This window comes from Thunnus albacares, chromosome 14 (genome assembly GCF_914725855.1).
Source record: "Thunnus albacares chromosome 14, fThuAlb1.1, whole genome shotgun sequence".
In the NCBI taxonomy this organism is placed as follows: domain Eukaryota; kingdom Metazoa; phylum Chordata; class Actinopteri; order Scombriformes; family Scombridae; genus Thunnus; species Thunnus albacares.
This window is the reverse complement of record NC_058119.1, coordinates 2811056-2832850: the sequence shown is the minus strand read 5'-3', so window position 1 is coordinate 2832850 and position 21795 is coordinate 2811056. Positions and strand designations below refer to the sequence as shown.

General features: G+C 40.2%; 1 protein-coding gene across 2 annotated transcripts in view; it reads right to left on the bottom strand.

The window, feature by feature from the left end:
• The window catches only part of ttc27 (tetratricopeptide repeat domain 27), a 102837-nt gene that overhangs the window by 9420 nt on the left and 71622 nt on the right, over window positions 1-21795 (bottom strand). For both annotated transcript variants that reach the window (XM_044372514.1, XM_044372513.1), the window contains exons 12-16: window positions 19910-20032; window positions 10483-10710; window positions 9662-9760; window positions 8902-8954; window positions 7616-7781 (exon numbers count right to left, since the gene is read on the bottom strand). In XM_044372514.1, coding sequence (XP_044228449.1) covers window positions 7616-7781; window positions 8902-8954; window positions 9662-9760; window positions 10483-10710; window positions 19910-20032 — 669 coding nt within the window. The remainder of the gene's footprint in view (window positions 1-7615; window positions 7782-8901; window positions 8955-9661; window positions 9761-10482; window positions 10711-19909; window positions 20033-21795) is intronic.

Genomic DNA, 21795 nt, shown 5'->3' with positions numbered 1-21795 from the left:
ACGTTCTGCATGCATTTGCAAGGTGTAAATGGGCTTAAGCTCCAAAACACTGGCTCTTCCTATAATGCAACATCTTTCATTAGACCCTCCCTTCCTGTTAAAACCCACATCTTTTAAACTCCACACCCCAAGTTTATGAGCTCAAGCTGAGATAACCTCAATGACATCATCAGTTCAGAATAAATGCTACAGCTGTTTTTACAGACTAAGTTGAACTGCCTGCGAAGAGTAAGCTGGACTCGATGTGTGCACTCCTGTCTGCCACAATGTCTTTTTTGATACTACTAGAAATTTTTAAATCCTATATAATGCGGCTTTAAGATTTGGGTTTATGGTAACATTAGAATAAAATGTATATATGGTATATGTTAAGAGTAGATCATATTTTACTTTTTGCTCCAAGAACATTATCGGCCTCCTGAGTTGAGCTCTGTTATCTTTAAGTTCTCCACCTCCCACCAGTAACTAATGAACTATCTGTCAGGCTTCTTCGGTGTGAGACTGGGAGGCCTTTCACTGCTGTGACAATTAAGATAAATCAACTGGAAGGCTACGGAGCAGACTAACTCTCAAACATAATGGCAGACATGCTCCACATCTGTTCACAGCTCAACACACAGGACTGCCGGAAACTGGATCCTCGATGACATATCAGGGCATATGTTCCCTAAGCAGAGGAGGCCAAAGACCAACACAAGGGTTGATCTCATCATGTGGGTAAAATCTGTCTGAGTGTCTCTGATGTCAGTCCATTTCATGTGACATTTCCTGAGATGAAAATGACATTAAAATCCATTAATAGGACTTTGTTTGATGTATCCTCCTATGCTGTCACTCACTGTGGTGAAAAGTGACATATTAAGGTGGAAACTGAATGGATGAGTGCTGTATCCAGTGTGTGAAATTAAGTGGAAAAGTAATAACCTCTCTGTTGAGAAAAAAGGAGAATAACAGAAATGACAGGCCAGACGTTTTCTATGAAGCTCATTTTGAAGTTTGCTTTAGATCACAACAATGGGAAAGAAGAAAAACTCACTTTTTTCTCTCAAGGGATTCAGTTCAGTGTATGATGCCTATATGTGCCTATATGTGCATGAATGTGTGTGTGTGTGTGTGTGTGTGTGTGTGTGTGTGTGTGTGTGTGTGTGTGTGTGTGTGTGTGTGAGAGAGAGAGACTGTAAGGTTCTTGTGTATCCCAATAAACCCCATAAGGCACAAAGCTCAGCCATGTGACCCTCAGCTCCTTTGAAATCTATCAGCCAGTCAAAGCACTTCTGTCACCAGCCCTCTACACATTCCATAAGAGAGGAATTCATGGTGGTCCCTGACACTATCTCTCCACCTCTCACGCTCTGTCTGTGCTAAAAACAACCACGGGGAAGAAAAATATGAAACAGAATAAGGCAGAAATGTAGCCTAATAATTTAGTGCTTCTAAAAATGTGACTGTGATCTGATTATGCAGTTAAAGGAGACATAACACTAACTGTCACCACTGTTCATGCAAAAACAGATGGATGTTGGTAAAAATAGAGGAGTAAAAATGGAATAGTCATTTGAAGTAAAAAAGACGTGATGTTTTGACAGGTTTGTTTCACTGAGGGGTGGAAGGAAGAGAGGATGGTGGTACGCTTAATTAAAGCTGCACACACATACAAAACAGCGATGTTAAAATGAACATTTTATGTAAAAATACATCTCGTTTTCTTTGCTTTGGTGTAAACTATCAAACACTGGACAGGCTGGTATAAAGGAATAAACATGTCTATCTTTTAACTGTCAATATCCAGTGCTGGCTAGGGTAGCTTAGGAATGTGAAATTATGTCCAGCAAAGTCTGGCCTGACAAACAGCTCTGTGATATATTCTATTGAATTAAAATTACTGGGACTATTGATACAGTGTATGGGATGTTATCTTATCGCTTTCAGTTTCAGGTTTGGATGTCAACATGGATGAGAGGTGAGTACTCTATACTGGCTCTACAAAGGCTGTAGAAACTGACAGAATGACCTCCTTCCACTTCTTGTGCAATTAACGAGTGCACAAATGAAAAGATGTGGAAAAATGAGTGTCTGGAAAAGAAAGATTTTGCTTCGTACCAGAATGGAGTAAACACAAGGACCTTGTGCTCCTCATAAGTTTGCCTCGAGATGTATACATTGGTCAAAAGCAAAATATCCCAACAACCATTGGGCATATTGCCATGTACTGTAATTTGCTAGGAATAGTGTTGATACCCTGAAGTTGAATTTTGAATGATAAATAGTCCTGATTTAAATGACCCCTTGACTTTCATTTAGCACCATCATCTGGTCAACATTTCCCCTTGAAAATTAAGTCGAACATGTCCACTCCAGTCCACCATGTTTTATCCACCAAATGTTTTCGGCCATCTCACCTTCATCACAGTGGTGTCTGATGCATCATGTGACTGAAATCATTGTAAATACCATACATCCAAAACATCATAATCATCATCTTCTTCAAAAATGCCATGGTACATACAAAATATCATTACTTTTAGTTGATGCAAATATTGCAAGAGGAATATCGATGACCATAAATACAGAACATAACATTACAATCATCTTTTCACACTATTCTTTAGCAAAGACACTTTCATCTTAACCTGTAAATGAGTAAAATTGTTAAATTCCATATAAGCAAACAAATTCTGTATTATTTCAACCACAACGTTCAGACTGATCAGTGTATTCAAATCACTTCCATTTCTTAACATTTATGAATAACCCTAATTAATTTCAAACCATCAAAACAAAATGTCCAACTGTTCTATAGCATTCCTTTTACTTGAAAACAAAATGAATCCAGTTGACTATAAAAATGGCTCCAAGTCTAATTCCTCATTTAACACTCAGACTTAATTTGCCCAATTTAGAAATATAAAATGCCTTCTTAATGAGCAATTTTTCCAAACCTCCCCCTCTCTTTGACAAACATACCTCCTTAATTCTCATATATTTAAGGGAAAAGGCTGATTAATTTCCATGAAATGTGCTACAAATGGATAGATCTTTTTTTTTGCATGTTATGATACTTTTATGCTATGCTATTCTTTGTTTGAGTTCTCTTGATGTTTTTCCAATATATCCTTTTCCACAAGGATGTGTTAATAAATGAATGTGTTGTATAAAATTGCTGGTCTGATTTGTTTTTCCAAGATATCTAGTTGTGTGGTTACATAGTGTGTTAGCCCCAAATTTATAATTTCCACCTGGAATCGGTGTGATTACAGTTTGGACAGATTTTCTATTTTTGGTTGAACATTAAGAATAAGATGTGATGTGTTTTGAAGAACTTGCACTGAAGCTCCCACTGGTCTTCACCTCGCTGTGTGTGTGTTCTCAAAGTAGGAAATTGTTGCAACATTGTCCCTTGAACAACACTTTGTTTAATGACCTATTCTTACATCTAGCTTTACCACTAAGTCTCTTATACACAGGAAATGGACAGATTGTTTTGACCTTCCACTTCAGACACACTTTCCCTCTAGTGTCCAAATCAAAACAAAATGTCAATTCAGATAATTGTCATTGAATTGTTATAATTTAATATGAAGCTTAGCATAACATTTGTTGAGTACATTCAGGCTCTGAGGGGGATTTTAATGACCTAGTGGTCTTTCCTCTGGACCATTCTCAGAACACTTAAGTGTCAGGTGTCTTCACTCGGTGTTAACGAGTGGTCATATACTGTAACAGGTTTTGCTCTGTTACAGCCAGCTCGCTGATCAAGACCATGAGATTCACTTGAAAGTTCAGAAAAAGCTATTAAGTGACCCTTTAAGTTGAGGTTTTTTGTTGCATATATGTTTCCCAAGGTCAAGAACGAACTTCCATGGTCAAGTAAAAAATACGTTTTTGTTTTGTTTTGTTCTATCTGGCTATCCAAGACTTTTGCACTGTGGGTGTAATGGCTGCTACACTTTTGTTCTTGTTAACAGTTTGTCTGAGTTACTCAGGCACAGAAGTCAGTCTTCCTTATGGCACAGTTTGGTGCTGGGCCAGGTGGGATGCATGAATTGCCCTTGTCTCACTTCACCAAGATATGCAAACTTAGTGGAGGGAGACTGTCCCACCCACCCTCTCATAATGGCCAAAAGATGTAAGTAATATAATAATTCAGAGAGGAACTTAATGTTAGAGTACTCCATGCAAATTTGGACTGAACAGTGTCAAACCTAACAAGTATTTGATGTAATTGGAAGCCGTCTATAATTTATGTGTATCAGGATGTGAGTGATATTACATTGTAAATGCATTAGTGCCGTAAGAGGTAAAAAAAAAGAAGAGGAGGAAAACAGAGCAAAGCCTACTTGAGAAGCATGGGGCTGCTGCTGACCTTTTCAACTTGTGTGCTTTTACATGTTGCTGCCTAATTGATGAGACTGATCGCAACGTACACGAACAGCATAAATGACCATGCTGGAAGAAAAATTGTCTACAACAAGGCAGACACAGACAGCAAAAAAGATGCAGCAAAAGGAAGAAAACATCATTTAAAATCATTTGCAATTACCATAAAAAGTGTTGAATTTGAGGTAGTTTGGATATTTGGCCTGAAAACGCAGTATGTCTTTTTGAGGCAGAATGATTTAATTCCCACTGGGCCCAAAGATGTCTTCTTTCAAATTAATTGCTCAGAACTACAAGACTAAAATTATTACATGTCTGAAGCAGAGAATTTATAATGAAAATGGTACTGCTGGCTGTTTGGGTTTGTTTATTCAAAGCCGATGGTTAATTTTCTAGTTAGAATGCGATGGTGGGTGTGCAATTACTGAGATGTGATTAAGAGAGGCTTTTCCTTCAGTTGTTGTAAATGATTCTGCATATGTGACCACAATGAAAAAGATTTATTAGCAATACAGGGAAAAATAAACAGTTAGTCTTTCTTCTGAGAAGATTGCACCTGCTGGGTGTATCATGTGCCATGTACCATAATTTACTCAATTTGAGTACTGAGGCTCATGGGGAATACTATCATTACTAAAACACAAAGCCCTGTTTATGCACACTTTTACTTTTAAAAAATGAAATGTACTTTTAAGTTTTGTTCATTTAAACTGCTGAATTTTTGAGCAAAATAAATGAAGTTCAGTTCAACTGAATGAACTGTGTTAATTTATAGTCCGGTTAGCGAGCAAGCTAGCTAGCTTGCCAACTGTCATGCTTTAAGGCACAGGTTAACTGATAGTTAGCCACATAGCTAGCTAGGAGAGCTACTGTGACTGACTAGTGCTAGCTGGTTACTGGCTGGCTTTTTAGTGTTAGCAGCAGTATTAGCGGTTACAAGAAAAAACTAATTAAAAATTCAAAACTCAGACCAGTATGCGGAGGTAACTTAACTGAAGCCAGTAAAATTAAAGCTGTGTGTGTCTGGGTATGAATGTACTTTTTGAATTTGTGAAGGGGACATAAGATATTATAAGATATTATGGAGTGTGTTCTGGCAGATTTTTAACAAGCGATTTAACCTTTATTTAACTTCCCTGTAAAAAACAAAAACAATAGTTTCATTACTATTGGACCCTATACTTCAGGGCTTCTCAAAGGCATACTGTACAGCAAGTCAATCTGGACCCAGCCAATACCTTGTGTTCTGAATACAATACGTTATGAAGTGTAACATTTTCTATTTTGAAATAAATTTTCTATTGATCAATAAATTGCAGACGATGATAAAGATGATGACGACACTGACTGGCCAATTATCTCAGTCGCGTTGAAAAAATATTCAAACTTAATAAAGTGACATATTAACAGTCCTACAGCAAAAATTATGACAGCTCAGCCTGGCTCAAAATCTCAGCCATATCCTTATTGGTTGGTGTGAAATGCATTTTGTTATATGTTGGGCCGCGAAGGATCCATTTACTGCATACATGAGAGCAGGTATACATCACTTCCCTGTCATCGGAACAACCATGCCCTCTTTCGGGTGAAAACAAGCGCTATAAAAGTGCCGGCTGGAAAAACCTGTAGCAACATGCCTAAAAGCTGCTGCATCACATTTTTCACATCAAACAATTTAAAAAAAAGATTTCCTTTACTTCCCCAAAGAGCAAGGACAGTAAAAAAAAAGATCTGTGGCTTCAGGCCATCTGCAGAGATTATGAAAATGGTAAATTATGGGATACGTCTATGGCAAACTCTTCATCACAGGTTAGTTAATGATTTTAAATTCAACAGTTATAATGTTAAAAGTCAAAGTAGTGAATGCTGATGCTGCATTGAAAGAACCTGTCAAATGTCAATGTTAGCCTGTAAAAGCTAGCTCGCTAGCATTGGCTGCAGCAAGCTGGCTTTTCCCCTGGTTTGTTGAGACATAGTTATCGAGTAAAACAGCTTCCCCTGCCTGCTCCCTGAAGTGATTGCATGTCATGATTATAATCATAATAATCCAAATTAAAAGTGTGTCTAAATGCTGCATTAACCTCTGCCCAGATGAAGTTGTGACCTGACGTGCCGCCACAAGCATATTGTCTCATTAACAGTTGCCAGTTGTCAGATCTACTAGTTACTTTAGCTGAGAAATTAGTGATGACACTCATCAACCCTTATTTATTTAATTTTTTTCTATATAACGACGCTGATCATTGATTGCCAATGACATAACGTAATTGTTTGCCTGACTGGTCATAGAATTTGGGCTCCTAATAACTAAAAAGCAATATGGTTTTCTTATTTTATGCTATTAAATTGTCAAAGACTGACTGTTTTCACCAAAAAGGGGCGGGGCCATGACGCAAGGGCAAAGTACCCAGATGTGCTGCTCTCATCTATCCTCCAAATTCAGGCTAAGAAGGCCACATTTCTCAGCCACACTTGAAGGAGCCTTTAAAATGGGACAGCCTTGTTTGCACCGCTGTGACGCATTCAGTCTTGAAATGCAGCCTTTGAATGATGTGGCCCCTGAATTAAGACACAGCGACAGTGTAGCTGAAGATCATTCGCAGTGATCCTGTCCCCAGATGAATGTGATTTTAATGTGGTTTATTTCCCTTGTTGTTGGCGTCATGGTGACGTCAACTGCTGGAGAAACTTGTGTGTTGTTCCTGCTGAGTTCACGCATTAACGTTACACCGGAGAATTTTCCATCAGCTCCTAAATCACAGATACAGAATGTGGCTCACTTTCTCTAGTACACAATTTCTACACCTAGTGTAAAGGTAGGTGTAAGCAGAGTTGGACTGGCCAGAAGTTGGCCGGTTGCTCCCTGCTATACATTACGTGTATATAGGATCTGGTGGGCAGTAAAAACAGACCCAAGTGCATTCTGACTTTTTTCAGAATTTCCTTTGTAAATCTTAATATTGTAATAGTAAACTTTCTTCTTGTATCTTTTCACTTTCTTGTCCTTTCCTGCGATTATTTCACAGTATTGTCAAGAAGTACAAGTGCAATTTCATGAAAGTAGAGTGAAATCAAATCAACCAGCTGCTGGTTGGTTGTAAGGAAAACATGCAGATTTGGGTCACTATGACATCCTTTTGAGAGTCACAACTATAAGATACATTAATTCCTTACAACACATACTGTAAGAGATTGAAATACAGTGTCAACTAACATGACACTGAGTGCAGTTCTTCACCTGGATGTCCTTGTAGTTTTCCCTGAGGTCCATCAGACGATGATAGGCCTTGATGGCTTCAGCAAAGTCCCCAATGTCAGTGCTCACGGTGATGAAGTTCTCCCAGATCTGCCAGTGTTCGTAATTACACTTCAGGGCTTCCTGCAGGGTGTGGAAGGCTTTGTTTCTGTCAGTGACGGCAGCAGGACGAGACAGAAAGAAAGAAAAGAGTTATCAGGGAATGAACACACAAAAATGAGAGATTTAATGTGTTAAATCCATTAACAGCAGTTACAGTAATATTCACTTCAACATTTGGTGAAGGGATGATGCAATGCTGCTGCCGGTAAAAAAAAATTGCTTCTGCTGAATTGACAGTGGTGCTAACCAGGTATTAATAGAAGCTTCCCTGCTTTGCTTTTCAATTTCAGGCCTGAAAGCACATGAGTCTGAACAAAGGCTCAGAGACACTCAGGATTCACTGGATATCTCAGTACTCTGAGAGCCTTCTTCGCTAGGAACAAACACAGCACAAGAGGCCATGTCTCTGTGAACATCATCATGTCTTTCCACAGACCAGAGCCATAAAGAGCCCAGACTTTGTCCCATACACACCTGTGATTTAGAATCTTCATCAGATTTATCTGCTGGTTGACCCGACACAGTCCTCTCTTACATTAAACTTTTCTGTCCATCATTTATTTTTTGCCTTTTGCTTGTGTTCAGTGTGTTTCTTTATGCTGTGTATGTGCAGCCAAATTGGTGAATGCGTTTCTCAGTTTGGTTGTTTCATTTATCTGCAGCATTTTTTCTTTTTAAAAGCATATGTGTTGTCCAAGTGTTGAGGGTGTTTTCTTTCATTTGCTTGTGTTTTGTCCAGTTGTAGTTTTCCTACGTTGCAGCACAAATAATTCTCTTGCCCAGTGAAAGTTTTGCAGCAAAAAAAGAGATACAAAAACACTCCTTAATGCAAGCATCTTAATCAGCCAATCATGTCAATCAACTAATCAAAGGCATGCAGACATGGACAAGAAGTTCAGTTTGGTGTTCATAAATTTAGTGGTGGTGGTTTGAGTCATAAACAATGCTTTAGATATTCATGGCCCTCACTTTTCTGCTTGCTCTACCTCAGATCAAATGTTGATCCATGATCTTGTAAATTAATGAGGGGATTTGCTGTGGATATTTCTTGGTTCATGGTCGACACACACACACAGTCTTACTCCCAATACAAACAAGTAAACACATACTTCACCAAGAACATTTTCAATGCACACAACAATCTCCAGGATAACACTCGTACTCACTTCTTGCGGAGGCGTATGTAGGCTGAGGAGAGATTGTTCCAAGCTTCTGCATTCTGAAAGCAGGAGGAGGGAAAAGAGGGAAAAAAAAGAGAAAGGCAGAGGGAAGAAGCGGGAGGGAGATAATAAGGAAGAGATGTAGAGAATAATAATAGAACATACAGAAGAATGGCAGAGAAAACGCTATATTCCAAGTATCCACACAATCATGTGCAGAAGCTGTCACAGGGTGCCTATTCAAGACTTCACCAAACACGTGGATTCTGCTGCATTCTGTGTGTTTGGTTCTGTGTTCTAAAGTCAAGATATTTTGACTGGAGAGAGAGAGAGAGAGTGTGTGTGTGTGTGTGAGAGAGAGACTTAAGTCACTTGCAGGGACACAAACCAGACTTAAGACTAGCTGATTGGGGACGGCTTGAGCAACAGGGGACAAAAGCTGTGTCCCCATTTGGCAAAGTGCTGATTTTTGGGTCAGCAGTCAAGGTTAGGTTAAAGGTTAGGTTTAGACAAGTAGTGGTTATAGTTAGGGTATGTCTATAGGAAATTAATGTATGTCTTTGTAAATACCCCAAAAGTGACTTAAGTAAACCTGTGTGTGTGTGTATGTGAAAACAACTGTGAATGAAGGACCAGGTGTGTTAAAGTGCGAGATTGATGGGATGTCATTTTCTCAGTGCACTCACTGCTTTTTATTTTTCCATGTTATGATGAGGCTGGAGAAATTTTGTTTTAGGTGTGTGTGTGTGTGTATGTAGGTACTTACGTCTGGCTCTAGTCCCACACACCTCTGGAAAGCCTTGGCAGCTCCCTCATAGCCCTCCAGGGCAAAGTAGGCACAACCCAGAGAAAACCACACTCCAAGCTGTACACACACACAAACACACACACACACACACACACACGCAACACAACACAAATGGGGGCGGAACAGTAAAAGTGAATCCAAGTATTAAATCTATGCAGAGATATTTCCAAAAAAATCCAAAGGATGTTTGTTAGTAAAAGTAACAGATGATTTAAATTGAACCAGACTAAAAGTCTACAGCCATGCTACCCTGAGATACAAGCCTCCATGAGACTGTTAGCTAAATGCTAATGTCAGCATGCTAACATGCACACAATAACAATGGCAATATGCTGATATATAGACGGTATAATGTTTCACCATCTGAGTTTACAATTTAGCATGTTAACTATTCCTAATGTGCACTAAAAAGGTCCATAATTATCTTATTATTTTCAAGCTATTCCCTGGGAAAAACTATGTCATTTGATCCTCCTTACAGAGAAAATGGAGAAAGTGTTCAGTTGGTACAATTCTAATTAATTAATTTCAATGAATTAAAGCAAGTAGGCCTCAGGGGAGACACAGAGTCGGATTAAAATCATTTCATAAGTGTTCAGTAACTGATCAAATTGTGGTACAACAATCTTCACCGGTCCTTAAATTCTGATAGAGTTTTGAAAAATCAAGTATCCACAGTCTCTCTACAAAAAACAGAACATTATGAACACCACCTGTACCCTGGCATTCCATGCATCAAGTGAATCCTAACGCCAACATTGTCCGTGCTTTGCTTGTACCTGCATGGCGTTGATTTTGAGTGACTGCTCAAAGCAGTCGACACACTGCTGGAACTCCTTCTTGCGGAGGTGAAGCAGGGCTTTGGAGCGCATGGCTCTGGCACTGCGTCGGCCCGACAGCTCCCACGCCCGGTCGTAATACTGATGGTCCCCCAAGATGTCTCCCAGCAGGCAGTACATACTGGGTGTCTCCTTCTTCTCCAGCTCCCTGCGAACAATCTCTTCGGCCTGTGCAGAGGATGGCAGAAAGGATGGGGAGATGGAGAAGGAAGGACACGGTTATTGCAAGGGTAAAGTTAAGTAAGGAAAGAAGTGAGGGATGAAGGGAAAGATGTAAAGGGTTGTAGGGCAATGTTGGGGATGCAGCAGTGACAGAGTAAACAAAGTGAAACAGGTGATAAGTACAAGAAGAACATGAACAAAAAAAGAAAGAATAATGCAGTCATGAGTAGAAAATGAGGTGTAAAAACACAATAGTGGGGATTTGGTAACAGAGTTTGACAGAAAAACAGAAAAATTAAGGTAGGGATTATGTTACAAGTGACGTGACTATCAAATCACCTGTGGACATTTGCACTCGTTGCACTCACCATGTCACTACATGCTTTGGATTGCTCTTGGACGAGCTGGGGCTCACACTGTTGTGAGGGGGGAATAATGAACAGATTGTTTTCTCTCTCCAAATCCCTGTATCTTGATTTAGATTGTGAAGTGAGCCAGTCTAACCACTGCAAGGCTGAGGGCCTCTGAGGCCTGACAGAGCCTTAGTTTCACTGCATTCCTCTGCTGAATCCTACTGTCAGGGGGCTGACTCTGGGCCAAGAATCTACCCCGCCTAGAAACAAGAAACCCCATCATTCTTATCTAAACTACACATCTCTGAACAGGTTGTACCAGATACAGCATTCTGCAATTAAAGATAATACGAAGCTTTGATTACACCCTGTACCCTGAACATAATTGACCATACAATGTCACGTTCTTGTGACTTTGATATAAAAATATCAGGGCACTCCCTTTGTATCTGGAATTCAAACTACTGTTCAAACATGGGAAAAAAAAGATACACATGTTTGTATATTCAATCTGTCCAAGTTCATAGTGTTGAACTCTCAATGTCAACTGGATGCTGCTGTGTTATGTTCTGGCTCCGTTACAGCTGCAGACATGATCAGCTGATATCGGCCAGTGTGTCAATGTCCACAGAAGCTTGTTTCTCAGTTCATCTATTTTTATGCGACTATTCTATTTTATCCAGAGCAGCACCCATTCCTAAGTGAAACTGACTAGTGAATGTATGTAAATGTCTGTTTTTACTGTCAATTGCCTTGAATTTTATATCCAGTGATGCATATCATTAGTGATTGACTTGGTGTGCATACAACAGAACTCTTTCTGATTTATGTCACTTCTTTGAAGAAATCTGAAGTAGCAGAAGGAATGCTACTGTCCAGTTTTCCTGCTAATAAACACTTCACAAAACAAAGATACTGCACAAAATGAAGATGAAACAAAGAAGCATCCTGCTAACAGTAATTCAAAAGAGTAAAGTCCAACCACAAAGTATCTGTTTCCCACATCGATCATAAAGGACCTGCAAAAGGGTATTCAATATACTTGTAAAACAAAGAAATCTATTGGCATAAAAACTCTGAAAAGCTTGCAGTGGATATTCTAATCAAGACGACGTCTCGTAGACATTGTGCAAGCGATAAGTGCTACAGCTGCATCCAGTGGACACAGATAACATTGCAGAAGAAGAGCAGTAAGTCTAGTCCAGAAAAGAGGAGCAGTGTTGGACGGAGACCAAACCACTCCAGACAAATGGATTGCCTTGTTATTTTGGACCCCAGTGACTACGTAACATGGACTATTGGCTAGGACTACCACAGCACATGATTTAAGACAAGAGGGGAGCAGGAGACTTTCATTATTAGCCAAAAGCACCTGGATAATCAAATTGGAGAGACAAAGCAGGCTGTAATTGAATAACAGATGCCTGGCAGCCTGCAGGAGTTCCACTGACGGCTCTGGACAGACAGAAGGGGTTAGACATTCAGGTCAGAGACCAGCCGCCACACACACACACACACACGTCTGTACACATGCAGAGTGTGTTTGTATGCAAACACAAGTAGCTGTGAGCAACATGTTTACTGGCCTATAAGAACACTGCATACTGTATTCTCTGAGCTGTGTCTGTAGGTCCTCACGCCAGTACATTCACCGATCACTTTATTAGGAACACCTGTGCAATCTAATGCAATCCAGTACAACAGCTCTGCAACAAATTCTTCATTTATGAAGCTTATACATTTTCAGTTTTTGTTGGCATTGTCAGAAAGGTGATATTTCTACTTTATGTTATTGAGGTCATAGTGAGTGGTGGTGTACTGGAGTACTGGCATTATATCGAATGGTGTTCGTAATATTTTGTCCACTCCATTAACATATATGAGGGAGGCAAAATAATAGGGACACTTTTCAATATAATGCACTCCAGTAAACCACCACCCACTACGACCTCATTAATAAACAAAGTAGAATAATCACCTTTCTGACAATGTCAACAAAAACTGAAAATATATAAGCTTCGTAAATGTAGAAGGTGTTCCTAAAAAAGTGGCCAGTGAGTGTATATTACATATGGATGTTGATAAAGATAAATACAATATAATGCAATAAAAAATACATTTGGACAGTTGCAGTCTGCACAGTGGAGATGCAAGTAAATAAAAGCATTAGTCACGGAGCTGGATGGTTATTTAGCAAGTGCCAAATCACAAACAATTGTTTGTAACAGACATTAGACAATAGATATCTCAAGGATACTCCATGGAATAATGATGTTACAGGTTCACGTACATCATATTAGCAAAAAGTGTCTGTAACAATAGTCAGGTAGACTGTGGCATCTAAATGATGCTTATGATGCTGTTTGTAGCAAATTCTGAGCCTTCCATCTGTGCGTTACAGCACAAATTGAGAATTGTTGGAACAGGAAATGTTTTTTTTTAATCTTTTACTGTCCAGTTTTAGCGAGCCTGTGCCCACTGTACAATTACGTTCCTGTTCTTAGCTTAGGAGTGAAACATTTAGAGATGTTCTTCTGCAAAGCACTGTTGTAAGACAAGGTTATTGGAGTTACTTTTTCCTTCCAGTCAGCTCGAACCAGTCTGGCTATTCTCCCTCTCTTCCTTCATTAGCACATTTCTTGTTTGCTTATAATATTTTGAAAATTTCTGATGATTGGTGTGAACATCAGCTGAACCTTTTGACCACGACTCAAGGGGTGCTTTTTGTTACGCTACCTCTACGCGTCCTCATGTCCTCTCTCCTCCTTGACCCAAAAACTTATATCCCTCCGCCATTATGGAGGATCTTCTAATCCCTTAAATAAACCTGGAGGAGAGAGGAGGCTCCTGTAGGAGGTTAGAGCGAGGAACCACAGGTGTATCCTACGCCGAAGTTTTTTATCAGACGGCAACACCCCTTTTTATTGATTGGTAAGCTGATCTGACGGGACAGTTCACAGTCAGGCTGTTGTTGTAATACAGCAGATCAGGAAAACTACCTGTGGAACAGGAATAAAAGCACCAATGGCAGCTGATCATATTTATTCATAAAATGAAAATTGTCAAATCATGAATCAATCATAACACTTTTGTTACTTTGTTTTTTTTCCTTAATAAGCCAAAAGGCTTTCTTCTTTTCTGTTTCAGTACATCTCTGCTCCTTCAGGAAAATATGATGTCACACAGCTGCATGTCTCCTGTAAAATCCTCCAGAGCCTGAAAAGCACATCACTTTCACAAACTAAATAAGCAACATTTTATTTACCTAGACATATTCTGCAGGCTGCAACTGTTTCTATTGTTCCTTTATGTTGGCTCTGTTCTTTCAGTAATTACATATTTAAATTGTCTATTTGTGATTTAATCTGCGACAGCCAGACGCTGCTATAGATCTATAATCAAATGATAAAACTTGGAGCAGTTATCAGGTGTGGTCCTTCCAGCTATCAATATGTAGAAATTAAAGTAGTAACAGTGTTAAGTGTTAATGAGTTGTATGAATGAATTTTAAGTTTAAACTTTAGAGTTTAAACTGTTACTTATAATTTCTACATATTGAGAGCTGACTTCTACATACGTCCTGTTTGATGAATGAAATTCCTCCATCCTCGCATCTTTCTCTCATATCCTCACTGAGAGGAGCTGAGAGGTGAGGAAGAGACGCAAGTGAGGGAAGCGAGGAGACACGTTAGCATAATGAAAAGCACCCTATTCTTTTAGGCATCGATCAATCATCGATCAATTGCTGCCACATGATTGGCTGTTTAGATATTTGTATTAACAGGCGGGTGTACTGGTGTAATTACTGGTGTAACCGAGTATCCACTGCATGTAATTTTAAGATTTTGTGTATTCTTAATGACTATACTCATTCCCCACATTAGACATGTGAGCTGAGTCATAGGGGCAGATGACTACAAATGAAAATTAAACAGTAAATTCAATGCAAACTATTGTTCCTGTATTGTGTATGTGTGTGAATGGAGTAGGGTGTGTGACAACAGAAAGGGCTACATAGGATACATCCACTGTGGATGATGCAGTTTTTGTACTGTTTCTGTAGTTGTATTAGTTTTGTGTAAATGCTTTTGCACCACTGAACAAATTAGTTTTTATTCATGAATAATTAAGTTTCACTTGAACTTGAAAACCTTTCCCAAATTCTTCCGTCATACCCCACAGCACTCAAATTGAACTCAACTAGTGAGCCGAAAAACAGTTTGTGCTGTTTTTAACGTTGACATAGGAAAAAATCTCACACAGAGGTGATACAGAATTAAAATCACTGAACAGAGCATGCAAAATTAAAGTCACCCCATCTTTCCTGGAGAAATACTGCATTTGTCAAGGGGTTTTAGTGAGTATTTATTTGACTCACCTGCTCTCTCCGACCACAACGTAGTTGACAGAGTGGACGATGGCCAGACATTCTTTTACACTCTATTCATAGGTGCCACTAATAAGAGGCTAGGGGAGGCTAAGCCTCCCCAAAATGATCATGTAAATATTATGCAGAAGTTTCCTGCGAATAACTTGGCTTGCTGATTTTTATTTGGCTGCAATAGCTAACAGGTTATTTTGGTGAGAGAGAAAGTGAGCAAGTGAAAGAGACAGCTGAGAGACCAAGCTTGAGAGACAGAAACCAAGTAGGAGAGACTAGCTGCTGTATTACTGTTACTGTTTATAACGACCTTGTTTTGCCTATCTGTGTATTATGGTGCCAAGCGCAGCACGCACGCTGCACAGGTAGGAGGAGAGGAACAAGTGTTGTTCGGATGAAGCAGTGCAAAGTTAGTTGTTGGTGTTGCTGTGCTGACAATAGATGTATCGGGACCACGTCTGTTTCTGAAGCAATGTCACTCCGCCGGCATTTGAGTGATTTTATCACCAAGAGCAAACTAAATTTTTTCAGCAAATGCATAGAAATAACAGAGTAATGCTTAAAACAAAGTATATTTCATCAAACACTCCCCAGCCAATAGATGGATTTAAATCGGCATAAAAAATATAAAGTTTAATGTAGTTAAAGCAGTAAAGTAGTTTGCATTGATTTATAAATTAATGTGAGTGATTCTTACAGTATCTGTTGTCCACAGCTGCTTTATACTGTATGAAAAGCTTCTCCTTCAGGTCATTAAATCCCCGCAGCCATCTGAAGGCAGCAGGACATGTGTTAATTAATCTGCAGCCTCTATACACTTCAGACTGGTCAGTTGGACTCTGCATTCTGCCTGTTACGCAGGAGACATCATATTACCCAAGGTCTTTAATCCCATGCGTCATGAAACTTCTTTCCAACTTTGTTTGCAGTTTTTCAGCCCCCCTCCCCCACCCACCTCCAGCCCCCCACCCACTATGGAAAGCAAAGAGGGACATTCAAGTCTCTCTACAGTGTCAGGAGAGGAACATACATATCCTAATGATGTTCAATAAGAAAAAGCCAAAATACAAGGTCTGGATGTCCTTGTGCAATTGGGGTGAGAGTTTTGTTGTATTCTTGGCATGAAATCAAGTATATTCTCAGTGGATCTTAGGCTCTGCCATGGCTGTACCTTTTGGCCGATTATGTTTGTGATAGACGGAATCTAACAGCCAGGGGGCGAACAGTGTCCGGTATGATGGCCTCATGATGGAAGCTTAGTCTTTTTGCAGATGATGTGGTTATGTTTGCTTGAGTAGGAAGCAGTTGGAATGAGAGTCAGCACCTCCGTATGAGGCCATGGTATGGCCACAGAAAACGTGGAGTGCTCACTCCAGATTGTCGTTGCAGCCCCAAGTGAAGTGGTATCTCAGGGTCTTGTTCACAGGTTAGGGTCAGATGGAGCATGAAACCAACAGGCAGAACGGTGCAGTGTCAGCAGTAATGGCGGTGTTGTACAGTGCTGTAGTGATGAACTGATTTACCAGTTGATCTACGTCCGAACGCTCACTTGTGGTCAAAAGTTTTTGGTAGTGAAAAGAGAATGAGATTGCAGATAAAAGCTGCCAACATGAGTTTCCTTTGCAGGCTGATTGGGCTCACCCTTAGAGACAGGGTGAGGAGCTCAGACATCAGGAAGAAACTTTGATTAGAACCACTGCCCTTTTGCATTCAAAGGAGCCAGTTGAGGTGGTCCAGGTATCTGATCAGGATGCCTCAGACACTTCCTTAAAGGCCAATTCATACTTCCTGCATTCGCGTGGCCACAAGGGTCCGTGTGATGTAATTGTGTCATCATCATGCCTGTTTCGTCTACTTTATGTATGTATTCCTCCTCCCCCTTCCTCCTGTATGTTGTACTCCTGTCCTGTGTAAAACAATAAAAGGGGCTGTGTTGGCGTGGGCGTGCTGTTTAAAGTGCTGGAGAGACAATGGAATATGATCCAACAAGTCCGGCTGGAGTAACAGATTATTGTGTTTAAAGGCTGATCAGAAAAACAGTGCACAGCAGTTTGTAATACTCAAAGACTGGATTTACAACTCTGTAAAGTTATAACAATGCAACTTTACTTGTACGTACACGGGAAAAGTGTCCGTGTCCATGGACCCCAGAAAAGTGAATGGAACTGCGTGTGCGTCCACAGTCCCGTCACAGCTGTCTGTGGATGTGGAAAGCATGAATTGGCCTTTAAAGGGGTTTTCTGGGCACGTCCGACTGGGAGTAGAACCCTGGACAGATCAAGAACACGCTGCAGGCATCTGGCCTGGGCATGTCTTGGGATCCATCAAGAGGAGGCTGAGGGCATAGCTGGGAAGAAAGGATGCCTAGGCCACCTTACTTAGCCAGCTACCACCAGATGTGAATCCCCGCAGCCAAAAATGGAATCGATGGGTAGATAAAGCCAGGAATCCATTCATATAAAGGCAGACTATAACCCTGTTATGGCCTTGACAAAAGAACTGAACGTCTTACTTCTTCTGTTGTCTTGGCACAAAGGGTGGAAAGGACCAGCATTTCACAATAAAACATTCCTATATTTTATCAATCAACTGATAAACAGTGAAATGATGACCTAAGAGGGGACGTATCATGCTCATTTCAAGTCTATATTTATATTCTAGGGCTCTACTGGAATATCTTTGCTTGATTTACAGTTCCAAAAACTCCTTATTTATCTTATACTGGTTCTTTACACAGCCACTTTTTCTCTTTCTTTACTTGAAATTTCAACTTCTCAAATACAGCTCTTTGCAGAGCAGAGGTTGGCAAAAGTCATTATTGTGCAACAAAATAATAGTTAGCATGTGTGTCCATGACATTTATTAAAAGATAATGAGTAAAACACACAATCTGTAATCTTAGCTAAATCGTACTAAAACAGTAAAGATACACAATATGGAATCTAACTAAGTGTACCTATACACAGATGTGGAGGGGTGTGTGTATGTGTTTATGTTAGCATGTGAACTGCAATTAGGGGAAAACAATAGCAAGATGGCTGAAGTCACATGGTGACTGAGCACATGGCATGCAGACAATATGGCCAACAGAGAAAACTACAGAGACAAAAGGCCAGACCATGACCAGCAAAGTGTGCAAAGCTGGGATTTAAACCTCTTCACTGTGTGGGACTCTGTTTAAGGCCAATTTATGTAAGATTTGATGGCAGGTTAAGAGAGATGTTAGTTAGTTTGAATGCAAAATGTGTTAGTTGCTGGATATAACTCCAGTCCTTTAAGTGCATGTGTGAAACATAAGCTCTACTTAACTTGGCAGTATGGCTAATCAATAGCTTAACAATGGAAATGCATCACAACAATAAAACTCAGTGGACAATGTTAAACCAAAATCAGTACATGTACATCCACAAGATCAGTCTATGCTTAGCCGTGCTATGCTATGCTATATGCCCAGTATGTTACCGAATGGAAGGAGAGATGCTTTGTGGTGTGCTGCTTCTTAGCTGGGTGAGTGGGTGAGTCAGGCTGAGAAGAGTTTGGCTCCAAGGCTGAATGATGCTGGCTTTGCTGGGTAGTGGGTACTCCAGTTGTGCAGGTCAGAGGGCCCATGTCGCTGAGGAGGTCTCTGATTGTCCCTCTGTTGTCAGAGTTAGCAGCTCGATGCTAACTTGCCTTTGTTACCGAATCTTTTTCTCTTGTTTTTTGCAATAAACATGTCTTTGTCTATTTGACGTTATATTGTTTTATGACTCTATACGTACTATGAGTATAATTTATGATTTGTTGAAATGAAGGGGAGGACTTTGTATAAGCCCTTTGGGCTGCCTTCCTCTCCTGCACAGTTTAATAAAACTTTTTACTATCTAATATCTTTATTGTATCCTCTGTGCAAATAAAAAAATCTAAATCTAATCAGGCTCTCGTGTCGCTGCTTGTTCAGGAGAGTTCTGTGTGTGTCTGCTTGGAGCAGACCACACTGGTCAGGGAGCTACAGGCTGCAGGAGTAGCTCATGCAGGTAAGAGCATTGGCAGAGAGAGAGGAGGGTTGGAGCCCTGCTGCAACGACTCTGCTGCAGGCTGAGTCGTGAGGAGAAAAATAGACGGAGAAGAGGGGAACCTCTAATTTTGTTAGCCTGGGTCTGCGGGCGGAGTTCACACTTGGGTGCGAACAATCAAGGACTCTGGGAAACTGAGTTTCTTAAGAACTCCCTTTGTTTCTTAGAGTGTTGAAACATGTGGTCAACCTGTGAGACCCAACATCTGTGTCCCAATTGGTAAAACACTGATTTTTGGGTCAGTGGTTAAGCTTAGGGTTAGGTTAAGGTTAGGATAAGGGATAGGTTTAGGTTTAGGCAAGTCGTGGTTATGGTTAGGGTAAGTCTCCAGGAAATTAATTTAAGTCTATGTACCCCAAAAGTGACTTAAGTAAACCCATGTGTGTGTGTGTGTGTGTGTGTGTGTGTATATATACCTTGCCATGTTGGCCCAGTCTCTCATAGCAGATCACTGCATCCTCCCAGAGCTCCAGCTTTTCATACATAAGCAGAGCTGAACTGGTGCAGCCGAGGTCTGTCAGCAGGCTGGCCAGCTGTTTCTGTAGAGGAGGGAACAAGACTGAGGCCCAATTTCCACTGGATTAACATGTGATCTGTATCTCATATATTATCTGGATAATGACATCCGATCTGCGAGCCTTTGGATTTACACCTGCTATAAATAAGCTCTTTTGTTATCTTGATTCTACCAACATTTTGATCAGATCTCAATTTGTAAATTAGTTAGGCGGGGCTGGCAGACATGTCAACAAACATGTTGCATCCTAGGTCAATATAAACAATGCTGTGGATGGGCGTCATTCATTTTTTCACAAGGGAATAGCTACAGCAAGCAGTACTACTTGTAGCTTTTGCCACGCTTGCATAAGCCAGCAGGAAGAATTGGAGTTAGGTGAGCTTTCAACTTTTTGGGTGGATTTCTTCTTAAGAATGTGGTCATGCTGCACAGACTGCATTTACACCTGGCTGAGATCTGATCACAATGTGATGTGGTCCAGATGCGTTCTGAGTGTATTTACACCTTATATTAACATGCGATCTGTATCTGGATATCCTAAGAGGCTACAGTCACACCAGTGGCTCTCTGAAGCTGTCAGTATGCTAAGTATGCTCAAAATGAAAATGCTAACATGGCGATGTTTACCATGGTCACCATCTTAGTTTAGTGTGTTAGCATACTAACATGTGCTAATTAGCACAAAACACAAAGTACAGCTGAGGCTACTTGGAGTGTCATTGGTTTCCAAGTATTTTTTTCATGTAACCATTATCTGTGTTCAAATACGGAAAAAATTTAAATTTTGACCTGATGATAGCACTTGAAAAGTCAGGGGATCAGTGGGATTCATCCTCTGGGAATCTTCAATGTCTACAAAATCTTACAGCAATCAATCAAATATCTTGTGAAATGTTGGACCAAAGTGGTGGACTGACCAGCTGACCTTGCTGTCCCTAGAGCCATGTCACAAGAATGGCTAAAAATTCTGACAAGGACTTTCATTCTGATGATTATCTTTCTGCAGTAATGTATGTTTAAAATCACTTTAAGTTATTATATTAAGTTAAGTTGGTATTTTTATACCACTGTGAAATGAATGGAAACGAAAGGCTGACTGGAAGGTAGGAAATCAGTTAAATACATTTACACCATGCTTTAGATAATGGTCAGCAGGAATGTAAAATATACTGTACGTGATGTGTAGTTATTGGCCTGAACTGTGCCAAACCAACATTATGTAAACAATAAAAATGCCCTCACTCCAGAGGGTGTAAAAATGAAATAGTTTCACATGAAAACAAAGCACAACACACAAATATAAAGCCACCCCAGCTATAAATAGGCCTTCAGTCCTTTGTTACATGCAGGCCTTGACTCTCTAGTATGGAGAAAATGCATCACAATGCCTGCTGCAATCCTCTGCCTCAACCCACTTTCAAGTCCCCAGGCAGCAATAGGGACTCTTCAATTCCAGCTTTATTGCTGTTATCAGTTATTACGCGCCGCCTGGGTGATGTCTCCTCCCAATCTGATCTCTCCTCCTCTCCAACACTCCTCCCCCTTCAATCTCTTGGACAAGTCTAAATCTTTCTATTACTGATAATTCTACTTACTGCTCTTTCCATTTCATTCTCCTCCCTATCCTGGGCTGTGTTACAGTGTGTAATGTTTGTCTTCATAGATCTTATGATGCTTTGTGGTTCAGCAAATGTGTCACAAATTCTTATTAATGCAGTTTTCTACAGCCCCTGTGAGACCTTTACATATCACATTTGCGTCACGTAATGCGCTACAAACAATTCT